The 23,213-nt window shown below is 41.3% G+C and overlaps 1 protein-coding gene across 3 annotated transcripts in view; it reads left to right on the plus strand.

The window, feature by feature from the left end:
* The first annotated feature begins 276 nt into the window (after nucleotides 1–276).
* The window catches only part of SDK1 (sidekick cell adhesion molecule 1), an 854,095-nt gene continuing 831,158 nt past the window's right edge, over nucleotides 277–23,213 (plus strand). For all 3 annotated transcript variants that reach the window (XM_032327040.1, XM_032327041.1, XM_032327042.1), the window contains exon 1: nucleotides 277–792. In XM_032327040.1, coding sequence (XP_032182931.1) covers nucleotides 564–792 — 229 coding nt within the window. In that variant the 5' untranslated portion in view covers nucleotides 277–563. The remainder of the gene's footprint in view (nucleotides 793–23,213) is intronic.

A 23,213-nucleotide genomic window follows, 5' to 3' on the forward strand; every position in this document is an offset into this window, starting at 1 on the left:
CGGCCTGCAGTACGCTCCGCGCGTCCCTAGGGGGCGCAGCCGGCGCGGAAAGCCGCCGAGGCGAGCCCGAGGCCCGGCGCGAAATTCCAGGCGGGCGGGCGCGGCGAGTTTGAAAACAGGCGAGGGCGTGGGGGCGGGGCGCGAGTCCCGCGAGCCGCCTCCCTGCGGCCAATCAGCGGCGGCGGCGGGCGCGGGCGGGCGGCGCGTGCGGCCGGGCTGTGAATGGGGCGCGGCGGCGGCGGAGGGCGAGCGCCGGCGCGCGGGCGGGCGCACTTTCTCCTCAGCGCCGGGCGGGGGCGGCGGCGGCGGCGACGTCTCCTCCTCCTCAGCGCCCGCCGGACCCTCCGGGAGACGCGGCGCGGCCCGGGCGCTCCGGCTGCGGGGGCGCTGGGGGCGGCTTGACAAGAATTTCGCCCGCTGACAACTTCTTCTCCGCCGCGCCCCTCCGCCGCCCCCCGGCCCCCGCACCTGGCTGCTCAGCCGGCGGCCACCGCCCGCCCGTCCCGCTCGCGGGGCCCGAGGCCGGGCGCGGGCGGCGGCGGCGGCGGGGGCTCCTCCTCAGCATGGCCCGGGGCGGCGGCGGCGCGGCGGGCCCGGGGCGGCCGCGGGGGTCCTCGCCCGGCCCCGAGCGGCGGCAGCGGCCCCGGGGAGCCCGCGCGGCGCCCGAGAGCCCCGGCCGGGACGCGGGGGAGCGCGGCGGGCGGCCGGCGACAAAGTTGAGCGCGGGCCGGAGGCGCGGATGGTGGGCGCTCCTGGCGCTGCAGCTGCACTTGCTCCGGGCGCTGGCTCAAGGTAGGCGCGGGGCCGGTGCCGGTGCCGGGGTCGGGGCAGGGGCGCGGGGCCGGGGAGAGCCCGAGCCGTCGGGCCGCGAGGCGGGCGGCGGGGCTTGACGCAGCGGGCCGGGTGGCCGCGGGAGCGCTCGCCCGCCAGACGAGCCCTGCGGGGCTCTGTCGCCGGCGGGATCGGAGCCCTGCGGCCCCAGCCGCCCAAGTTGGGAGCCGGCCGCTGGTCGGAGCCCGGCGCCCCCAGCGGGCGGCGGGCCGGCATCTCCGTGGGACTTAGGGGGCGCGTGGTGGGAGCCTCCGTGCGGTCCTGCCCGGGTCGCGATCCCGCACGACCCGCTGCCCGAGCCCGGAACGGGGGAGGGGGATGCAGACAGCCGCGAGCAAAACTTTGGGTGCGGGTGGCTTTGCCCCCTTCCTGGGCTGCCGGCGAGAGCGCAGCGGGGCGGGGCGGGGGTCTCTAACCCGGAGCCTAGCTCGCCTAGGACGCCGAGGACCGCTGCACGGGGAGCTTCCCCGCCTCCGTCCGGGTCCTGTTAAAAACCCGTTGGCGCGTAGCATCCTTCTCCGCTGAAGTTGGCTGGTCTGGAAAGGGTGAAGCTGGAAGCAGATAACAAAAATGCAGGCAGGAGTAGGTGCCTCCCCCGGGGAAGGTCTTTAACTCGGGTTAGCGTACCCCTGCTGTTGCCGGCAGCTGGAGCCAGGCTGGCTTGGGGGTTCCTTAGCGGCGTGGGGTGGTGGTGGGGGATACTACTGTCCCTGGAAGGAGCCGGCGCTCTAAACTTCAATTAGCCGTGCGCTGTGTCCAGTGGCGGCGAGGGACGTGAAGGGACGTGTAACAGTTGGGATGTGTTCACGTCTGCAAGGTAGGAACTCACAACTGGCCCCGGAGAGTGCAGGCACTCACTCACGGGTCTCTCGTTCTTGCTGACCTAACGTTATCTTAACCGGGATCCTCCCCCCCCCCCCCCCCCCCCCCCCAGGCTCTCCTAACACCTGCTTTCAGGTTTTGCAGCGTGAAAACAAATCGCCGTATTTCTGGTTAACTCCTCCATTACTAGGAAAATTTTCATTTCTCTCTCTCTCTCTCTCTGTGTATGTGCGCACACGCTTCTTTTTGCCTAATGACTGACTTCGGTAGAAAAGCGTTTATTAAGTCATTTTGTAAAATGGGATCTGTAGATTGCTAAAGAAGCCAGGTTCAGATGAAGAAAGCTAAATCACTTAGGGCTGACTTTTAAAATGCAGATGGTGTTTATTATTTTCTTTCTTTCTTTTTTTTAAATGCAGTGACTTGCACTTTGCAATAAGCCCTGCACATTTGTACATTTGGTGATTTGTGCCCAAGTTCACAAGGGGGTCCTGGTGGTGGTGGGGCAAATCCGGTGGCCTTGTTTTAAAGTACATTACAAGGATTTCAAGTTATTGGTTGCACTCTGACGGCTGTATAATGTGTCGCATTTTTACAGCTGTAATGCTGATGAAAATATGTAATTAAAATGCACTAAGGCAACAGTTAAACTTTGTTAGGAAGGAATATTTTATTCCTTGTTGCAAGTGAAAACATTGGTACCTGTTTTACATTTATATGGTTTATGAAAGTGTACAGGTCTTTTAGTGTAAAATTTCAAATGGGTTGTCACAAATTTTAAATTCATTGACAGGCTTCTGTTCTCTGTGCTCTGTGAAATGTGTAATATATCCATCATTTTTTATATCATATTGAAAATTCATATTACTGGAGAGATGTCACCATTTGACAAAAGCTCATGTATCTTGAAAATGAAAATTCTGCTGCTGCTATAGAGATTTCTGATGGGATGATGAGTTGGTCATATGCAAGGGAATATATTCTCTTGAATCTTATCAGATAAAATGTAACATTCTAAATGGAATACTTAACACCAAGCTGGAACTAGTCATAAGTACAGTATCATTGTGTCGCTAAGTGAAGCATTTCCTAATTTTTCTTTGTTTTTCTTCTAATGGTATTTCATGTGGTTAGACTTGGTCATGATATTTTGGGAGAAAAGTGCAACATCGAGTAGTGAAAGTTACATATGTTTACCTCTCCTAAGTTACCCATTTGGCCATTATGAGAAATAACAAGGTTCAGATCTTCCAAATATAACTTAAATATCCCTCGGGGTTTCTTTCTACATGGTAATGAGAATTTCTGAGTTATACTCTGCTTATTGGTGTGTGTGTGTGTGTGTGTGTGTGTGTGTGTGTCTGTAACACTTCTAGATTCTTAAAGACTTAAGTCTTTAATTCTGAAAGGCAGGTGGCAATGCATGCTTTCTTATTATTGTCCACCAAGGAGCCAGATCTGAGTTTATTTAAGTAGGCTCCACTCCCAACATGGGGCTTGCACTCATGACCCTGACGTCAAGAGTTGCATGAACCACAGGCTGAGCCAGCCAGGTGTCCCCAGACTTGAATGTTTTGGGAGATGCCTTCTGAAGTGAAGGATGGCTGGGTCATAAGTATCATATGTGTTTAGTCTGTGGTGCCCTAGTTGTTGTTGTTTAGATTTTATTTATTTCAGAGAGAGAGAGAGAGGATAAGAGAGAGGTAGGGTCAGAGGAAGAAAAATGGACTCCTTGCAGAGCAGGGAGCCGGATGAGGAACTCTATCCAGGGACTCCAGGATCATGACCTGAGCTGAAGGCAGTGGCCCAACCAACTGAGCCACCCAGGTGCATGTGTGGTGCCCTAGTTTTACTGCTAGATCTTTGACTGGCTTATTGATTCTGGAAATGTTTAGTATGGCTTCCTATGTTCATTATAGCCTCTTCAGGCTGAGAGGTAGAAATGCTCTTCTTAGTTATTGTTTTGGGGTTGCCCATCGTTCTCAGTTTCTCTTTTGGAGTTATTGCCAGTCACTTAGATTGATGGTTCTCGAACTTTTGTGTGTATCAGAGTTTCCTGGGGAATTTGGTGATCCTGTAGAACACAGCTTGCTTTCCAGTTGATTTTGATACATACTAGGGTTTGAGAGCACTGAGTTAGATTGCTTTATGTCTTTCCTCATTCCAGTAGCCTGCTGCTTTCCTGGAGCCTCTCTAGCTCATGTTTCTCTACCTTGGGTACACATTGGAGTCATGGGGTTGCTTTAAACCATACTGAAGCCTGGATCTCATTTCCAGAATTTGAGGTTTGACCTGGGTGTCAGATTTTAAGAACTCCTTAGGGGATTCCAATGTTCAGGCAGGTTTGAGAACCATTGTTCTAACCCTTTAAATGAGAAATTGCACATGATGCAATTTCCCCTTTAACCTTGTTGCTGGCCTTGTCGTTTTGTAGCACTCCACTGTCCCCCAAATTCCAGTGACCTTTATGCACCTTGGACTTTTCACTTAAACTTATTTCATGTCTGTGATCTCAAACTTTGAAGTTTCTCCCTGACTTACTCTGCTTTTAATCACTTATTCTGTTTATTCCCACTGTTGGGCTCCTACTTTGTGCTAGTGTGAGGAATGCATCAGAGTCATCAGTGAACTTGAAAAATAGAATCATCTGGGCTCCACCTCTGATCTAAAGGGTCTCTGGAACATGAATTTGTGCATTTACAAAAGCTCCCCAGGTGATGCTTCTCTGTTTGTGCTCTGGTTTTATCCTTGTTGGTCAATCCTGTAATCTCCCTCAGTTCTCTGTCATTGTTAGTTTGACTACACGTGGTCTGGATGCTTACCTGGACTCCTACCTGGACCACTTTCCTCAGGTCAGTTCCCAGCCTTGGGTAAGCTCTGCTAATTGGGCTTCTCTGCCACTGGTTTGGTGAAGAAGTCACAAAACTGTGCTAACTGGGTTTACTGCAAATCTAGCTTCCTCTTGGGGCCTTATGCTTTTATTATCCCAGAAGCATTTGGTTTCGCCTTTTGCTCTTGGACCCCCTTTCTTACTGCTTTGTGGTTTGAATTTCATCTGGAACTTGAGTTCCAGACTACCTGCTCTACTGGAGAGTCTTCACAGAGAGTGCTACACTAAGTGCTCAGATACTCACTGATTACATTTTATTAGGCCACTGTATGTTTAACAGATGGCAACTGGCCACTCGGTTGGTAACTGTCTTGTAAATCCAGTAATAAGCAATTATCACCCTCTATGAAGCCTTATGTATAGCCACCTGTAGCTAACCTTTATTAGGCCTTCTTATGTGCCAGACACTAAGTGCTTTATAAGTAGGCTCATTTACTCTTCCCAACAACTCCTGAGAGGTAGGTAGCATTTTGTACTCATTTTACCTGTGGGGAAACTGAGGCACTGAGGTGGTAACTAATTGGCTTGAGGTCCTGAGACTAATGGAGCCAAAATGGAAAGCAGGCTGCTTAATCCACAGTCTCTTTGTAACCAGTCGGCTGGATTGCCTTCCATGTAGCCTAGAGCTTTCTATGGGGAGAGAGAGCCATCAGATCAGTACCAAGGGAATTGGTGGTTGGTGTTTTCTAAATACTGTATTGTTGTTACTGGGCCCCAAAGTTCAGGTTCCCGTATTTACTGTTGTCATTGTTAAATTCCGTTGGATAATTTGGAAGAGAGAAGAGGAAATATGCATAGCCCCCTCCATAGACCCATTCCTCTCCCATAATAAAATGACTATTGCCATTTTGGAGTTTTTCTTCACAAAGAATTTTTTTTCATACTGTAATTTTCAAATTCCAACTGAGACTAGGTTATGGCAGTCTGCTGGCAAATACGAGTGCCACAGAATTGACCACTGGGAGTGTACCACCATTTCTTTGAGGAACAGTTGGAAAATTCTTTTATCTGCGTTTAAGTACATGCGTTTAAGTCCTTTACATGCAAAATAAAGAGGTGGGGTTTGTAAGGTATAGAATTTTTGTTAGTTTGCTTCAGCATGCCTTTTATCTTATATGGTTAAGTTTAGCTACAATACTGAGATTATACCTAACTAGGAAGTTTCCCTTACATGTTCCCTACCTCTTAAATATTGCGCAAAACAAAGGGGAACTCTGATAAGTTAGATGGGTAATTAAGTGGAATCTAGTAAGATGTCTTTAAATTCTACCTACCAGTTGCCTTTATATTCTACTCTTTAGTGCCCTTCCATGTTTTCTGTTTCAAAACATGAACTTGGGGCCATCCTCTAGGTGTCCCCTGGATCAGAGGCCAGTAATGTTAGTTGACTAAATCTACAGAATGGAACAGACCCAGAGTGAGTAGGAAAAGAGAGAAACTGGTTTTTACTAGGTCACAACTTAAATTTCTGCAAGAAATAATAAAAGGTGTGTTTTTTAAAGAAAATGTTTATTTTAAAGTAATTTCTATATCCCGTGTTGGACTTGAACTTACAATCTCGAGATAAAGAGTTGCATGCTCTTCCAAATGAGCCAGCCAGGTGTCCCTAAAAGCTGTAGTTTTAAGAGTAGATCCTTGAAGTCCAAATCCATGGAAGATGAGTAAAGCTGAGGGTGAGGAATAAAAATGAGGTTGAAAGGTATAATGTAAGGAGGAGTTATAGTAGAATTATTTTTTAAAATGTGAGGATATTTCACTTTTTATTTGGTTAAATATTTTTGCTAAGTGATGATACATTTCTACCTAATGTAACTGATCATTTTAATTTGTATATTTGTTATTTGTATATTTTTTACTGTAATTAGGCTCCAACATACCTATAAGTTACTTTCTTAAATTTCCCCCATATTTGTAAATCTCTTAATAAAAAAGGCATAAGCATTTGTACCCATGATCCTGACCAATATATTTTGTCAACTGGGACAGAGAATATGGGACCTCCTGCCATCTTTTTGTATTAGCATATAGAAATTAGTCCTAAGTTTTTCAGTGAATCTCTGAAATGCAAAAATCTGTCAGAGTTGGACAGGTACTTACCTGCCACTTATTGATCCCATATCTGAGACTGGTTCTGGAGATATATATTTTTAGTCTTAGAGATTCGTTGTATTAACACTATTCTTGCTATATCCAAATATAAAAATGAATAAACGATATTACGGGAGCACTGCTTTAGGAAGTCCTAGTTATTTATATATTTGCTATTCTAGTATTTAGGTGGTCTGGCCTCTTGACAGGCAACTCTAAAGCCTTACCCTGCCCCCTGCCCCCACAGTCTTTTGTGGGAATGAGAATATTTTTGCAAAGCTTTCCTAGAAACATGGATGTGGTGAATGGAAAAGGTGGTGGGCTAAGTGTCAGTAGACTTGGTTTTTATTTCACTCTAACTAACTTGCAATATGAACAAATCTTTTAGCCTCTCTGGGTCTGTTTTCTCACCTGTGAAAGGAAGGGGTTAGACTAGATCATTAAAATTGTTCTGCTCTGATTCTCTGATTTTCTGTATGTTGTCATATCCTTTCTGCCCTTTACTTGACACTAGTGTGTGTCCTGTCTGGGGATTCTGTAACTCCATATGTCTTAGCTCTTGGAACCTAATTCTCTTCATTTTACTTTTTCCAGGGTATTTACAATATCAAAGACCACTAAGATGCAGTACAGAATTTCTCTGCTGTCTAGCACATGATGTATTTACTCTAGCCTGAAAATGGTTCATGTTCAAAACTTTAGGTTCTGTAAAATGAATTAGTACCATAATTTATCTCTGTAAGCCCACAGTTTGGAGAAATAAATTTCCTTAAAAATATGGAATGCTTATTTATTTAAATGGCTGGAAGAAGAAAGGGCAAGAGTAATTGAAATCTACTGGAGGTAATTAATGCAGAGAGAAGTTTAAAAAGATATGAAATAGTGATGGGTATGAGAATGTTTATATTTATAGGACAGTGACCATCAGTAATTTAAAGAGATTGGTAGATGGTGTTTGTTGATGTTTCTGTGCTCAACCTAATGTTTTGTTGGTTAATTGTATTCCTTAGGGACTCAGAGTAAATCAAAAGGCCCTCAAAATTAACACAAGAACTGTTTTTCACACTAACAGGCTTAGTGGCACTCTGTTGATATACAATGTCTAGTGAAGATAAGAGCTATCAGTTAAATAATCCAATTTCTTGACAACACGTGTCAGTCAAGTAACTCTATTAATTTACTGATCTTTGGAGATTAGCTTGTTGAACATGGGCAAGACTATAGTTTCTGCACTGTTTTTGGCTTTGCTAGGTATCCATTTAACTGACAAGGCCAGCCTTTAGAGATATGGCTGTAGAGAATGGGCTAGACTTGTGGGCCCGTATTATTACATGGATAAAATTAACATTTGGTGCAATGTTCTGTTGCCTCTTCTCTTTCAGAACTCTCCTCTGTATTCTAGACATGATTACTTATCATGAGAGGTTTGGAAGCTGTCAGATACATAAGCCTGATTTTTACAAAGATGAATGATCTTTCTAAGAAAAAAACAATATAGGGAGGCAACCAAAGAATGGCTATGTCTACTTAAAGAGGAGTGCCAGTAGTTGCCTTTATGTATTTATGTATGTATTTGTTTATATAATGCATGGGTGGTGGGGAAGTAGAGAGAGGGGGGAGAGAGAATCTTAAACAGAGGTTCTTCATCTAGTGTGGAGCCCAGCGTGGACTCCAACTCACAAGCCTGATGTCATGACCTGAGCTGAAATCAGGAGTTGGATGCTCAACCAACTGAACCACCCTAGTGCCCTAATAGTTGCCTTTATTAAGAGTAATCAGTGGTGGGAATTTTAGCAACCCAAGTAGATGACTAGTTAGGAAAAATAATTCAGGTAAGGAGGGAGTTTTACAGCTTTTATCGCATAGGTATAACCTGTCCTACTTAGGTAAGGGTGATCATCTCCAGGAGTTGTAGTTTCTGTAGGTTCTTTGGTGCGACCCTTAATTTATTTTGTGTATTTGTGGTTTATTCATGAAAAAGGGACTATTTCCAAAGTGAAGGTCGGTTCTGTTTGCCTTCTCCCTATGTGTTACATGGGGTGGAAAAAAGAATAGGGGATTTTCATTTTGTGGACCAAGCCCTTATATACAATGAGTGTCAGTGTTGATTTAATACATGAACCACCAGATGGCAACAGAAAAAGTGTTTATAGAGGATATAATCTGTAGTTTTCACAGCTAATTTTTTTTCCTTCTATGGTTACAGTACTTGTAAGTATACTTATGTAATACATAAAATATTTGACTGTGAGCAAGATGAATTTATAGTACCTGACAATGCAAATCACAATCAGCAGATAGAATATTGGTAAAGTATTACTAGAAAAAGACAATTTCTTTATACAAACACATGTATAAACTGTTGCCAGAGAGAGTGGGTTTCCAAATATGCAACTTCATGTTTTATATTATTGTACAGTTATGCTTTTACTTCTAATTTTTTTGTTCAGTAGTTAGATTTATGGTAAGCTGTGATGATTTGCAGAGCATAAAAGGAAACATGGCTCTTACCCTATAGCATTTTATGTAACATCTTTTAAAGGAGATACACAAGTTTACAAATATTGAACATATTTATGTATTATCTGGCCAAAGGTATTTTTACTTTATGTCAAATTTGTTTTATTTTTGCCTTGTAGGCATGTCCCCCGTTTCTAAGTGTGTCTTCTTGGCTCTTCTAAGGTTTTTTTTTCCTTTCCTTTTTCTTAGCTAAGACTCTTGGCTGCAAGCTAGAAACTCAGTCTGAATTACTTAAAAAAGGATTTCATTGGAGGCATCCTGGGGTATCACAGTGTAACAAGAAGAATACCTTGAAACTTAGCAAATTTAGGATTCAGATCCATCTTAGGAAAAACTAGAGCCAAGTGCTCAAAACCTCTCAGGTATTGTCCTCTCTGTCATACTCTCTCAGGTTGCTTCTGTTCCTGTGTTTGGTGTCATTCTTGACTGTCACTGAAAATTGGCTTTATCTCTGTGACTCAAACACAGCTATCATCAGTCTTAACATTTCTAATGCTTCAGAACCTGAGGTAAAAGATTGGCCTAAAGTTTTGGTCCGGAGTCCAAAATCTGTGAAAGGGTCAGATGGCTGTTTTAAAAGCATAATCTCAATAAGGGGAGAAAGCATTTTGATTGCAAAACTGAGAGTAGATTGGGAAAAACCAGAATGCATGACTCTAGGTAAGTTAGGCTCTATCAGCAGTTGAGGTGAGAGAAGGTAGTAGTTTGGACTGGGCTAGGTTGGTAGTGTTGGAGAGGGACAGATGTAGATGTTGTAGAGACAGATTTAGGACACCCTCCCTCCCTGCAAAAAGACAGGATTTGGTAAGGTAATAGTTTGGATATGGAAGGAGGATGCCATGCGAGATGTTCAGGTTTCTGACTTGCATGACGAGTTGGTTAGTGCAGTCATTTGCTGAGGTTGGACGGCTTCAGTTTGGGCAGTATGGTTGTGATTTTTGCGGGTTTTGATATGTTAATGTGAGGTACTTTTGGGGCATCCAAACAGCTGTTACGAAGTATCAGATACACATTTTTCAGTCGAAGGTGAGGTCTGGGCTTTTGCTGTAAATATTTGTGGAGAAGGTATAGTCTATCGTTTAAGAGGATGGGATTGGCCTAAAATGGACTGAGTCATTTGCTAGCTGTGCTCCCTAAGGTTGGCTTAGTCATCTTTTAGTATTTCTCATTCCTGAAGTAGGTATAGTATTTGCACCTATGTCATAGAGCTGCTGTGAGGATCAGTTGGTATGGTTGCAGGTAAGGTGTTTAGCACCTTAGCAATTACGTAGCATACATCCCATCTGTGTTAGGTGGTAGTCTTATTCTTTATGCTTTTGTGGATGGGATTGTGCCTCGTTCACCTATTCTTTTCCCATAGTAGCGGATAGTAATGAGCCACTGTAGGGCAGAGTGGGGAGTGTGAACAGTTGACGTGACTGGAGCATAGTGCTGTTAATCTGACTGTGACTTGATAAACTGAAGGAGGAAGAGATTGGAGTGATGGAAGTGAGGTAGATAATGATGGTGGTAATACTGGAATAAGTATTTTAACTGGGGTGATAGTAGGGTGGCATAATTGCAATAGTCAGTATTGCTGCGGGGAGGTGAGTACGATGAGAGCAAAGAAGGGACCATTGGATTTGTTGATTAGGTGGGAAAGGTTTATCTTTTTGAGTATAATTCCAAAAGAGTTCTAGGACTATAAAGCGGATTGAAGTTGGTTACAGAATGAATGAGTAGTGAGAAAATGGAGTCAACAGGTGTGGTTTTTGTTGAAATTATCAAGGAAAAAGAACTATGAAGGCATTTGAAATGTATAGTGACAAAATGATCTTAAAATGCCTTAGGAATATTTATACCAATTTGGAAATTATCCTCAAGGTTGAAAAAAAAGTTGGCTGTTGTCATCTGGCAAAATGGTAAGTAATCATCACAATTCCCTGAAGTGATCATTTGAGTTTCATATTTTGTGACTGTCGCAGGTTTCTAGCAACATTGCCACCAGAGCTGATTTAGAGGACTTCTACCTGCTACAAATACTTGGAAACTGTGGACGAAATATACTAAGGACAAACAAAAGTATTCCTGAGGCTGATAGACCAGGAAATCCTGGGTGCCAGAAGTAAAAGGAGAGCTCAAAGCCAGGGTATGATTGGGAGCTCAAGGCCTGCCCTGCTCTCAGATCTGGATGTAGGCTTCAAGGGCTTGATCCTGAAGGTGTCAGCAAGGAACAGGAGACATGGTCTTAGATCTCTATGAAGAAGGAAAGTGGGGTTGAGGTCTTCCTACATAAAACTTTGAAGGGTGTCCATCTGTGAAAAGAAGACTAGAAAAACCTAGTTCAAGGAAGTGCAAAGAAACATGTGTCCTTCTGAGGTTGTATATAATTAGAAATAAAAAGAATACAAGAACCATCTGAATCCCAAAGCTGTCCATCACGTTGAGGATGGGTTAAAATTTAACATTTCTTACAGTGCAACTAACCCTCAAGCTGAGAAATTAGTGTGAAACTGTATAGAATTAGTACAGAACTATGTACAGAAACTGTACAGAAATTAGTACAGAACTGTGGAAACAAATGAAGCCTTTAGAAATAAGTGTGAATCTGTCCTCGAGAGCAAATGAAAAATGTGGGATTCTCAAGGAAGAAACAGTTCATGCTGAAGATGAACTTGCAATAAGTAAGTAAGTAAGTAAGTAAATTGCCAGCCACACAAGGAAATGAATCAGTATGAAGAAGAGTGGGCAGGAGTTCTTAGTAGGAGAATTGGTATTCCAGGAGGTACTCCTGGGACATAAGACCGAGATTCCTTTGTTAAAATTATTAGAGATACAAGAGATAAGACTGTAACGAAAGAACACCACAGATTAGAAGATTTGGAAAAGGACCAAAGAGAACTTACAGAAATGAAAATTATGGTTTTTAAAAGTAAACTCAGTAGCTCTTTGAAAAAGAGCACCAGTGCATGGGGTGGAGGGAGGGAGCTCTCAGGTAGAAGGAGAGGGAGAAGCAGACTCCCTGCTGAGCTGGGAGCCAGATGTGGGGCATGATCCCAGGACCCTGAGATTATGACCTGGAGAAAGGCAGACACTTAACCAACTGAGCCACCCAGGTGCCGCCAAATTATTGATTCTTAAGGTCTGAAGAAATTGCTTGGAATGAAGTTCTGAAGGGTGAAGAGACATAAAACGAGTCCTTGAGACTCATTCTTGACCTGTAGTATGAAAGTCTAGTACCACCTTCTGTGAGCTTCTAGGAAGAGGAAATAGTGGGGGTGGTGGAGGGCACTATCTGAAGATATAATGGCTGAAAATTTTCCATAATAAATGCAAGGCCTAAGTTCTGAGTTCCAAGAAGTGCAGTAGACCACAAGCAGGCTAAATAAAAATAAATTAGACACACTGTAGTTGAAATATTAGAAAGAAGACAAAAGCAAAAGCAACCTGAGGGAAGCTGTTGTACAGACTGGCAGGGATTTTGTTTGAGTCCATATAAGGTAATGTTCAGGAGTAGGTGAAATAAAGCCTTTGTAGATAAAGACGAAGATCCCTCATAGACTTGCTGGAGGAACTATTAAAAGGTGTTCTTCAAGAAGAAAGAAACTGAAACCAGAGGAAGGAGTGAGATGCAAATAGTAAAGTGTGAAGTATTTGGAAGCAGTTTCTCAAATTTACTCCATGAAAAGCCTTGTGTTTTGGGAAAAATGAGCATTAGCAGTTTCCACTGATGTGGAGTGGACAGATCAGCTTAAGAGAGAGGGACGCGGAGTTCGTTCATTTAGTGCTTACTGAGGGCTTTCAGGGAGCAAGGCACTGTGTAAAGCAATAAAGGTACTGCTTTACCTTTCGTAAAACACGATCAAATGATAATGGTATCATTTGATAAAATTATATCAATGATACATCATTTGATTTTGTATCATTTATAAATGATAAAACATAGTTCCTTCTCATGGAGCTTACTGCTTCTTTTTTTTTTTTTTAATTTTTTTTTTTTTAAGATTTTATTTATTTATTTGTAAGAGACAGAGGGAGAGAGAGCAAGCGAGCACAGGCAGAAAAAGAGGCAGGCAGAGGGAGAAGCAGGCTCCCTGCCGAGCAAGGAGCCCGATGTGGGACTCGATCCCAGGACCCTGGGATCATGACCTGAGCCGAAGGCAGCTGCTTAACCAACTGAGCCACCCAGGTGTCCCGAGCTTACTGCTTCTTAAGGTGGAGACACACTGACAAAATAAAATACAGTTGATTGTGAAGAGCCCTTTCAGCTGGACAGATGATTTGGAACCCGAGAGATGAGCTTCAACAGGATCTTAGCAGGGATACAAGTAGGCAGGCCATGTTAGAGTCTAGGGATTCCGAAACCTGAGCGCGGAATTTAGTGTCTAGATAATGACAGAATTTTGCCATACAGAAGGACCAACATCAAGACTTTTTTGTTTAGCCAACATATTCCAAAATGGCGTTCTTTACATTTCAAATGGGGATCTTAGCTGTGAAAAAAATTGGACTTAGATCTTAGCTGGCAGCTAGATTAAATGAACAATGATAAACTCCTTTTTTTTTTTTTTCTTAAAGATTTTGAGAGGAGAGAGAGAGAGAGCCCATGAGTGAGCGTGCAGGGAGAGCGAGAGAAGGAGAAGTAGGCTCCCTACTGCTGTGGGGCTCTATCCTAGGTTCCTGGTATCATGACCTGAGCTGAAGGCAGCCCTTTAACCAACTGAGCCACCCGGGCGCCCCAAGGATAAAGTACTTTTAATAACATTTGAAGAAGAGCAGACATATGGAGGAACATTGTTAAGATATAAAGAAGTTCAGTAGATCAGAATTAATTGCAGGTGAGAATGTAGACATTTGTGATTTGTGGCAAGATGTTATTATCGGCTGGTTGTTTTAAATAAACTCCTGGACTTTGAAAACAACTTAAATCTAGTATCACAGAATATTATAGTTGGAAAGGTAGAGGTCATCTGTTTCTCTCACAACTGTTCTCTGTGGAATCAAACATGAAGCCCAAGTTGTGGTGTGCTTCTGTGTTGATAGAGATGTAGTGAATGAAAATTTATAATTTAGCATTTCCTTAGCTTCAAACGCAGCTTAAGGTGGTTTTTTTTTCTTTTTTTAAACTACAATTTCTTTGTTTCAAAGGTTGTTCTTTCTTGGGTAAATAAACTTAATTTCATCATAGATGATATTGACAATAAATATGTTTGTAAAAAAAAATAATAATACAAAACCAAGCCAAAACAAACAAAACCCCAGCCAAACCTCATATTCCCTGTGTCTTCTCCTTAACCAGCTAGTAAGGAAACATCAGAGAACTGCTCTCTCGTTCCCCAATTTCAGGGAACAGGTTGGCTTGGTTGGAGTCCTCTGTCTATATGTGTTAACAGCGGGTGACCCTGACCAAAATGATGAGGATCTGATTTTTCTGTCCTCTTTTCTAGTGACTGATGCAGTGTAGGAGGAAAAATTGTACTGTGTTGGTTTTAAGTATGTTGTAGAAGTGGAGCTAATTGACATGGAAAGATGTTCAGAATACATTAGGTGAAAAATGAAAATATAGCATGCTTTGTACAGTGTAATAGCTTGTCTTTACTGAGCGCTTCTCATGTGCTGGGCCCTGTGATAGTACCTTTTTCTGCAGAACTTCTAACCTTGTTATAGCCCTATTCTGTAGATGAAGAAACTGGTGTGCAGACAGGTTAAGGTCACTACTTAGTAAGTGGTAGAACTGAGTTTTGAATGCAGCTTTGGCTGACCACAGAGCCCCTGCTCTTAGTCCTTGCACTGTGCTGCCCCTGTGCATGTGGCCTGAACACATGGGGGAAGTTTCCCTGATACGGAGCTGTTTGTATATACATGAACAGGAAAGGGGCTGGCAGCACACTGATATGTGAATATTAATAGCAGCTGTCTCTTGGTTTTCTTCATCTCTTTGTTTTCTTTTACTTTTCTCTATCTCCTGACTGTTGATAAGGGGGCTTAGATTGCCTTTGAAATAATATAAAATCTTACAGAAAAGTATAATAGGTTTAAAAAGTAATGGGGATGTAATATTAAGGCGGAAACAGGCAACTGTTTTATAATCTGTGCAGCCAGTATGAATGGATAGACCAAGCTTTCTAGAAAGTGTTTATCTCTGTGTTATGGGAAATTTTTCTAAATGTTTTGATTTTCAAAACTAAGCATTTATAACTTTTTAAAAAATTATAAAAACAATTATTATTTACCATAATGTGGTATTAGTGGATTTTAGGAGACCTATGGTATTCCTAGTTTAGTGGTTCATGCTGAGTTTCAATTAATGGGGATCTGAGATTTTGGCATGTTGAACTTAAATTACAGTTTTGGGCCCTATTTTGTTCATTTATTTGAAAACATATGCAGTATCTTAAATTACAGACTCCCTGGAAGGACAGAAACTTCTTTGAAAGATGGATGGATAAACACATTTGTACCATCGATTTCTGGTTAGTGCTGTTCAATCTTTGTTTTATGACTCTGGTGTCAAATTCTCCCAATAACAACTGCAATATCAAATCAATAAATTGAAGTTTTTATGGTATTATGCACAAAAAACTTGAAGCATCTAATTGTAAATGAAATTTAGAAGTAATTTAAATTGAAATATTTTCATAAATTAAGAACTTAATATGTTCATATTAGATACACAGTAAATGGTAAATGAGAGTGTTAGGTATGAGTGTGGTAGTGTGGTAGGCAGCATTTAGGGTGACACCTGGCTTACTAAAATGTACCATTTTCTGGGAATGGTCCTGGTCCGCAGCGGGGGCCTCTGTTGGCCATTTCTCTGCTGTGTCATTTCTCGAATTGTTTTCATGATGCTCTGTGAATGTCTGCAGCCTCAGAGCTGCTCTGGTTCTTGTCTGTCCTGAAGTGTGGACATTCTGCTTTTCCTCATGTTTCTCAGTATATCCTCCTTTTTTGCTTAAGCTACTCAGAGTTGCTTTTCTTTGAGCAATTGGTATTCAAACCTTTTAAAGGATGGGGCAGGGGTGCTTAATAATAAGCATTGCCAATAATTTTGAATCACATAAATATAAAATTATAGCGGTCCTAAAAGTAAATACTTGAAAGCAAGCAAAGGAATGTACATTGATTCTGAATTAGGCACATTTCTAACTGAATTTCAACCAATTCCGGTCTTCATGTGTTTTGACTTTGTTTTCATCTTTCTTATTTTCAGACTAATTAGGGAGTGGAAATTCTTTTTCCTAACTTTGCTTTAGATGCTTCTGTGCTTCATTTTCCTTCCACATTTCTGCAGCTCTGCTGGATTCTGTAGCTGTGTTCCCTGGACCTGCCGGGAGTGGGCTTGCCTCAGCTCATTCCTGTCTGTCTACTGAGGATTTTCGAGCAGCCTGTTTCTTCCGTGTCTCACCAAGGTTTCCTACCCGCAGTCTCTCCTCCCATGTTCACAGGAGTCCTTCTTTCTGTGTGTGCCAGCATGTTCGATCCATGTTTAGGATGTGAGCAGTGGTAATAGGTACTCTTCATAAGTGAAAACATCTAGAAAGCATGCATGACTAAAATAGGGGTGCCTTTGTTGTCTGTAAGTCTTTCAATTTTATTCAGCCTTGGAAGGCAGGGAGAGGTGTAGGGTATCTTCCATTATAGGATTTTAGCTTTTACAGTTATTGTATTATGTAGTGCTTATTTCTTGTGAAAAATTACATGAGTGGGTTAAAAAGTTACACCATGCCGAAGTATATGTACTGAGAAGGCTCTTTTCTGATCCTCAGCCTCCTGCTCCCCTCTGCTTGAGGCCATCAATGTTACCAGTTTGAATATTCTTTCAATGATATTTTTTGTATGTGCGACCATGGGTATCTTTTCTCCCAGCCCTTGACTTGATGCAGAAGGGAGTGTACTATATTACTTTGGAGACCAGCCTCAGCACACTTGTCTTTTTGCACTTAACATTGTATCTTACAGATACAATTTCATATTAGCACATGTAGCGATCTCATTTTTAATACATAGAGAACGTGCTTTTAAGCCATTGGCCACGGTGTATTGGCATTTTAACATGATAGTGTCATGAGTTTAAGAGCTGGGTTAAAATCCTGGCTCTGCCATTTATGAGCTGTGTGACCTTGCCCAAGTTACATAACCTGTCTGTGTTTCATTTGCTCCTTTATAAAGTGAAAAGTTAGTATCTCTTCACAAGGTTTTTGTAAGGATTAGAAGAGATAACGTGTGTAAAGCATTTAGCACAGTGTCTTGCTTAACAAATCATAGCTATTATTGTGCTCATTAACTTATCAGCTGAGATGAACCCCTACTGTGTTTCTCCTTCCTCAACTAAAATAAAAGATACAGAAGGCCTTACATAGTTCTTGACATTTTAACTTACCTTGTGGTCCGTCCTTTTCTTCCAATCCATTGTATTCTTTCTCTCTTCCCTCTCCAACCTTTCCTCAACAAAAATGTTGTGTATCTCTTTCACTTTTTGTGGTATCTTAGTTTGTTGATGACTTTACTGACCTCTCATATCATCTCTGTCATTGCATTAGGTACCATCAGTTGTGGTTTATTATAAAACCTCACAGAGAAGGAATATTTCTGTTGATGATACTCCAGAGTGAATTTAATGTCAGCAATCGAAATTTTTCAAGTCACTAGGCAGAATGATTCTTTTTGTGACTGGGATTTCAGTTGGGATAGAACTGAGATTTGGATACAGATGGCAACTGGCAGAGAGTAATAAATGTAGGGCTGAGAGGCCACAGAAGCACTTCAATGGTGTGGGCCTGTCTGAGGTTGGACCTAGGAGGCCAGTCCTGAGTGGGGGGAGAGTGTGCATGGGGAGGGTGGGAATTCAGCAACCCCATTGTTCACTAAAAACTGTCAGGATAATGATAAGTCAGAGGCAGTGGGGCCTCATGGGGAATGCTATGCAGGGTATAGTGTGTACAAAATAGAAAAATACGGTGTCTGTAAACTAGATGGGCTGCCTTACTGAGCTATTTTAATGTTCCGCTCCAGGATACAAGAAGTCAAACTCGGAATCCCCCCACCCTTTTCACAGTGCATCTCACTTGACAGGGGTCTGTCAAGCTGTCATGCTTGGAGGAGTCAGGACTGCTCACCTAGAAACGTGCGTAGGGCCCTTCTAAGGGAGTTGAGTGTCTGTAAGAGCATCTTGGGGTTTAGATCTAGTGAGCTGAAGGTATTCACATCAGTGTGATTCCATCTATACCCACCAGCTGGTGTGATCTAAGCAAGCCAGCTTATATTTTAGAGGTTTCTTTTGTGCCCTCTTCAAGAGTGGTTTTTGGCTTCTTGGCCCTGATACATTTTCACTATGTGGATGATGCGTATTTGTACTGTTTGATATTCTTAATGTTCTTGTTCCTTTTGAGTGTCTGTCATTGTATGCCACAGTGATGAGCAAGGATTGGTTATATTCCCAGGTAATGGCCTGCATGTTCCTAGTCTGCCTGTTGCCAACTCAAATCTCCTTTTTGATGTAGAACTGTAATCATTGAAGGAAATACATAGAAATGCAACACTAAAATACATTTGAAATATTCTGTTCAAGAATTTCACTTTTTGGGTACTGTTTCTTTATATTAAAAATCTGATTTTCTCTTCCATTTGCCTAAATCTAACATATTCTTAATAATCATTTCTTCCCCCATTTACTTTTGTGAAAATTTGAACATTTAAAAAGATGATGGTTTGACTGTGTACCAAAGGCTTTCTGAGAAAGGGAGAAAATGAATTTCTCTTTGCTTCATAGAATTGCCCAGAAGTGGTGGGAGGATTATGGTGTGGCAGAATCGTAATTCTTCAGCCGTTTTGAAAGTTCTTCCAGACTCCTTTCTCCTTTCCCCATTCTGTTCTGATGTGTGGGGTTTAAGACTCCAGGTGATTCTGCTTTGCACACAAGTCCCCCTCTTCCTCCCCAGCCCCCTTACACGTGTGTACACACCCAAAGAGTGAGACATTCTAGACACTTGATTCTAATTTCCAGATGTTTGCCCTCCTTCGCGGTTTTAACCTTCTTCTGTTTCCCACCCCCCCATCCCTTGTTATTATTTTACACATAATACCTTGAAGTATGGAGAAAGCTACATGTAAACTAGCTTTCTATATTTTTATATTATATAAAATAACTAGCTTTCTATATTTTTATATTATATAGAACAAGAACTCCTGTTCCTGTAAATCACTGCATAGAGTTCAGAATTGTATATTTCAGCATCACAGTTCTTCCTTTAAAAAAGTAGTTTTGTTTAACATTGGTTGATTTTTCTCTTGGGTGGTATAGGAAAACCCTGAAGATAGAGGACATATTTCGACCCATTTTTGTTCTTTACAAGTAAGTCGTCAGAAATCAGATCTGTGGTGCCAGTTTAGTCTTTGTAGATTTTAGTCAAATATCTTGTATATCTTGAGCAGTTGCTCTGTTTAAATAGTAATTGTTACAGCCACCTCAGAATAAGTCCAATTTGAGGTATGGAATTTGTTCAGTTTCTCATCTGTGTTAAGAAAGGAAGTAGGACCTGTTTATAAAATAAGACCAAACTGTGTATATAGTATTAAACTTGACAAAAATTGTTTGAAGTGATTTTGCTAGATCTCAGGAATCAGAGAAATGAGTATGTTTGTACTATCAGGAAGGTGTGGCTTAAAAATATCAGCTAAGGCTAAGCAGTCTTTAAACCTGTACTTGATAAAAATTGAATGTAGCCTGTTGACTCTGACAGAGGATCATGAAATTCTTGAAGTACTGTATTTTTCTTCTGAAATTTAACCTTTGCTAATGTAATATAGAATTAAGTGATACCTTGCCATTTAAAAACTTTATATTTTAGGGCATGTCAACTGAAGGCTCTTGAAATGAAAACCTAGTGTATTTAAGTCTGTTTATTGTATGTGAAAAGAAAATCTCTTTTGAAACTTATTTTTTAAAAAAATCCAGAATGATGTTACTATGGATTAGTTTGAGAGTTTTTGTTTTGTTTTTAAAAGAAGCCTCAAAATCAAAGTAAAGAGGAATTAGAAAATCATTGATTTTCCTGGACCACTTAATGTGAGTTTATTTCAGAGTACGCAAGGTTTCTTGGAGTGCAGTAATGATGAGGGACTCCTGGGTGGCCAGGCCTGTGGGCAGTGAGCTTTAGCCTGTCCTGCCACCACTTAACCTCTGGGGGTTAAGCCAAGGAGTGTGATTGAGGTGTGTCTATCAGAACCTGCAAGAAGAACTTAAGGCATTTACGTGATTGATACTAAATAGTATAATGGTCAATTCACATGAAAAACAAGCCATGGCTTTTCTTTTTTTTCAGCGTTATTGAGAAATAATTGACATCACTGTGTAAATTAAGGATGTGTAGCATGATGGTTTGATTGACATATATATGCAATGACTGTTCCAGTAGGTTCAGCCAACATCCATCATCTCATAGAGATATGATACAAAGAAAGAAGAAACAAACTTTTTTCTTCTTGAAAAATGTGAACTCTTAAGATTTGCTCTTAATGATTGTCTTGTATCACAGAGCAGTGTTAACTACAGTCATCACCTTTTATGTTATATCTCAGGTACCTATTCATCTTTTTCTTTCTTTTTAAAGATTTTATTTATTTATTTGATGGAGAGAGAGATCACAAGGGAGGCAGGCAGAGAGATGGGGGAAGCAGGCTCCCCGCAGAGCAGAGAGCCTGATGCGGGGCTCAATCCCACGATGCTGAGATCATGACCTGAGCCGAAGGCAGAGGTTTTAACCCACTGAGCCACCCAGGCACCCCTATCTTTTTAAATGATATATAATTAGAAACTGCACATTACAGAGAGTCATCACGAGAGTCCATTTTCCGTCCATCACTATTCAGTTGACCTCCTTCACCATTTCACCCAACCTCCTTCCCCTCTAGTAACCGCTAGTCTGTTCTTTGTATCTATCACTCTATTTTGTTTGTGCATTTTTTTTTAAGATTCCACATATGACTAAAATCATATGGTATTTGTCTTTCTCTGACTTATTTTGCTTAGCATCATCCCTTCAAGTTCATCTGTGTTGTTGTAGATGGCAATATTTCATTCTTCTATGGCTCTAGTCACTGGACACTTAGGTTGTTTCCATATTCTGGGTGTTGTAAATAATGATGCAATAAACATAGGGGTCCCTGTATGTTTTTGAAGTAGCATTTTTGTATTGGAAGTAAATGCCCAGAATTGGAATATTTGGGTCATGTTCCATTCTTGAGGACTTTCTATAATGTTTTCCATAGTGGCTGTGCCAATTCTCAATCCCACCAACAATGTGTTAGGGTCTCCTTTTCTCGACATCCTCTCCAACACTTGTTATTTCTTGTCTTTTTGATGATAGCCAGCCTCACAGGTCAAGTTGATAGCTCATTGTGATTTTGATTTGCATTTTCCCAGTAATTAGTGATGTTGAACATCTTTTCATGTGCCTGTTGGCCATCTTGGTGTTCTTCGGAAAAATGTCGATTCAGGTCCTTGGCCCATATTTTAATTGTAGCTTTTGTTGTTGTTGAATTGTAGGAGTTCTTTATATTTTTTGAATATTATCCCCTTATCAGTGATATGGTTTGCAAATATCTTCTCTCAGTAGATTACATTTTTGTTATGATGATGGTTTTCTTTGCTGCACAGAAGCTTTTTAGGTTGATGTAGTCCTGTTTATTTTTGTGTTTCCCTTTGTAGTCAGATCCACAAAGATGTCAGTTAGGATGATGTTAAGAAGATTACTGCCTGTGTTTTCTTCTGGGAGTTTTACAGTTTCAGGTCTTACATCCATTTTGAGTTAATATGTACATGGTACAAGATAGTGGTCCTGTTTCATTTTTTACATGTGGCTGTCCAATTTTCCCAGCACTATTTATTGAAGGAATCTGTCTTTTCTCTATTGTATGTTCTTGGTTTCTTTGTGGTAGATTAATTGTCCATGTATGTATGGGTTTATTTCTGGACTCTCAATTCTGTTACATTGATCTGTGTGTGTGCTCCCCCCCGCCCCCCCACAATACCATACTTTTGAAATTACTATAGCTTTGTAATATAGTTTGAAATCAGGGAGCACAGTACTTCTTCAGCTTTGTTTTTCTTTCTCAAGATTGCTTTGGCTGTTCAGGATCTTTTGTGGTTTTGTACAAATTTTAGAGTTATTTGTCCTAGTTGTAGGAAGTGTACCATTGGAATTTTGATAGGGATTGTATTGAATCTGTAGCTTGCTTTGGTAGTATGGACATTTTAACGATATTATTTCAAACCATGATCATGGTATATCTTTCCATTTATTTTTGTCTTGTTCAATTTTTGTCAGTGTCTTAAAGTTTTTAGTGTACAGGTCTTTCACCTTCTTGGTTATATTTGTTTGTTGGTGTTTTGTTCTTTTTGTTACAGTTGTAAATGGGATTGTTTTCTCGATTTGTTTTTCTGATGCTTTTGTTACTAGTGTATAGAAACACTGCAGATTTCTGTATATTGGTCTTGTTTCCTGCAAATTTACTGAATTCATTTGTTCTACCAAGGTTTTTTTTTGTGTGTGTGCGTGTGTGTGGTTTCTTTAAGGTTTTCTATACGTAGTATTATGTCAGTTGCAAATAATGACAGTATTACTTCTTCCTTTTCAATTTGAATACCTTTTATTTCTTTTTCTAGCCTAATTGTTGAGACTAGGTCTTCCAGTACTGTGTTGAATAAAACTGCCAAGAGTCCTGTTCTTGTTCTTACAGGAAAAGCTGTTAGCTTTTAACTACTGAGGCTGATGTGAGCTGTAGGATTGTCCTGTATGGACTTTATTATGTTGAGGTACATGCCCTCTGTACCCAGTTTGTTGAGAGTTTTTATCCTAAATGGATGTTGCATTTTGTGTAGTGCTTTTTTTCTTCTTCTGCGTCTATTGAGGTGATCATATGATTTACCTTTCATTTTGTTATTGTATCCTGTTGATTGACTTGTGGTTGTTGAACCATCCTTGCATCCCTTAAATCTCACTGGATTGTGGTGTATGATCCTGTTAATGTATGAATGCTTGGTGTGTATATGTTCATGGGAGCCTCTTACAATTGTATTTCTATG

The sequence above is a fragment of the Mustela erminea genome, chromosome 20 (assembly GCF_009829155.1).
Source record: "Mustela erminea isolate mMusErm1 chromosome 20, mMusErm1.Pri, whole genome shotgun sequence".
Lineage (NCBI taxonomy): Eukaryota > Metazoa > Chordata > Mammalia > Carnivora > Mustelidae > Mustela > Mustela erminea.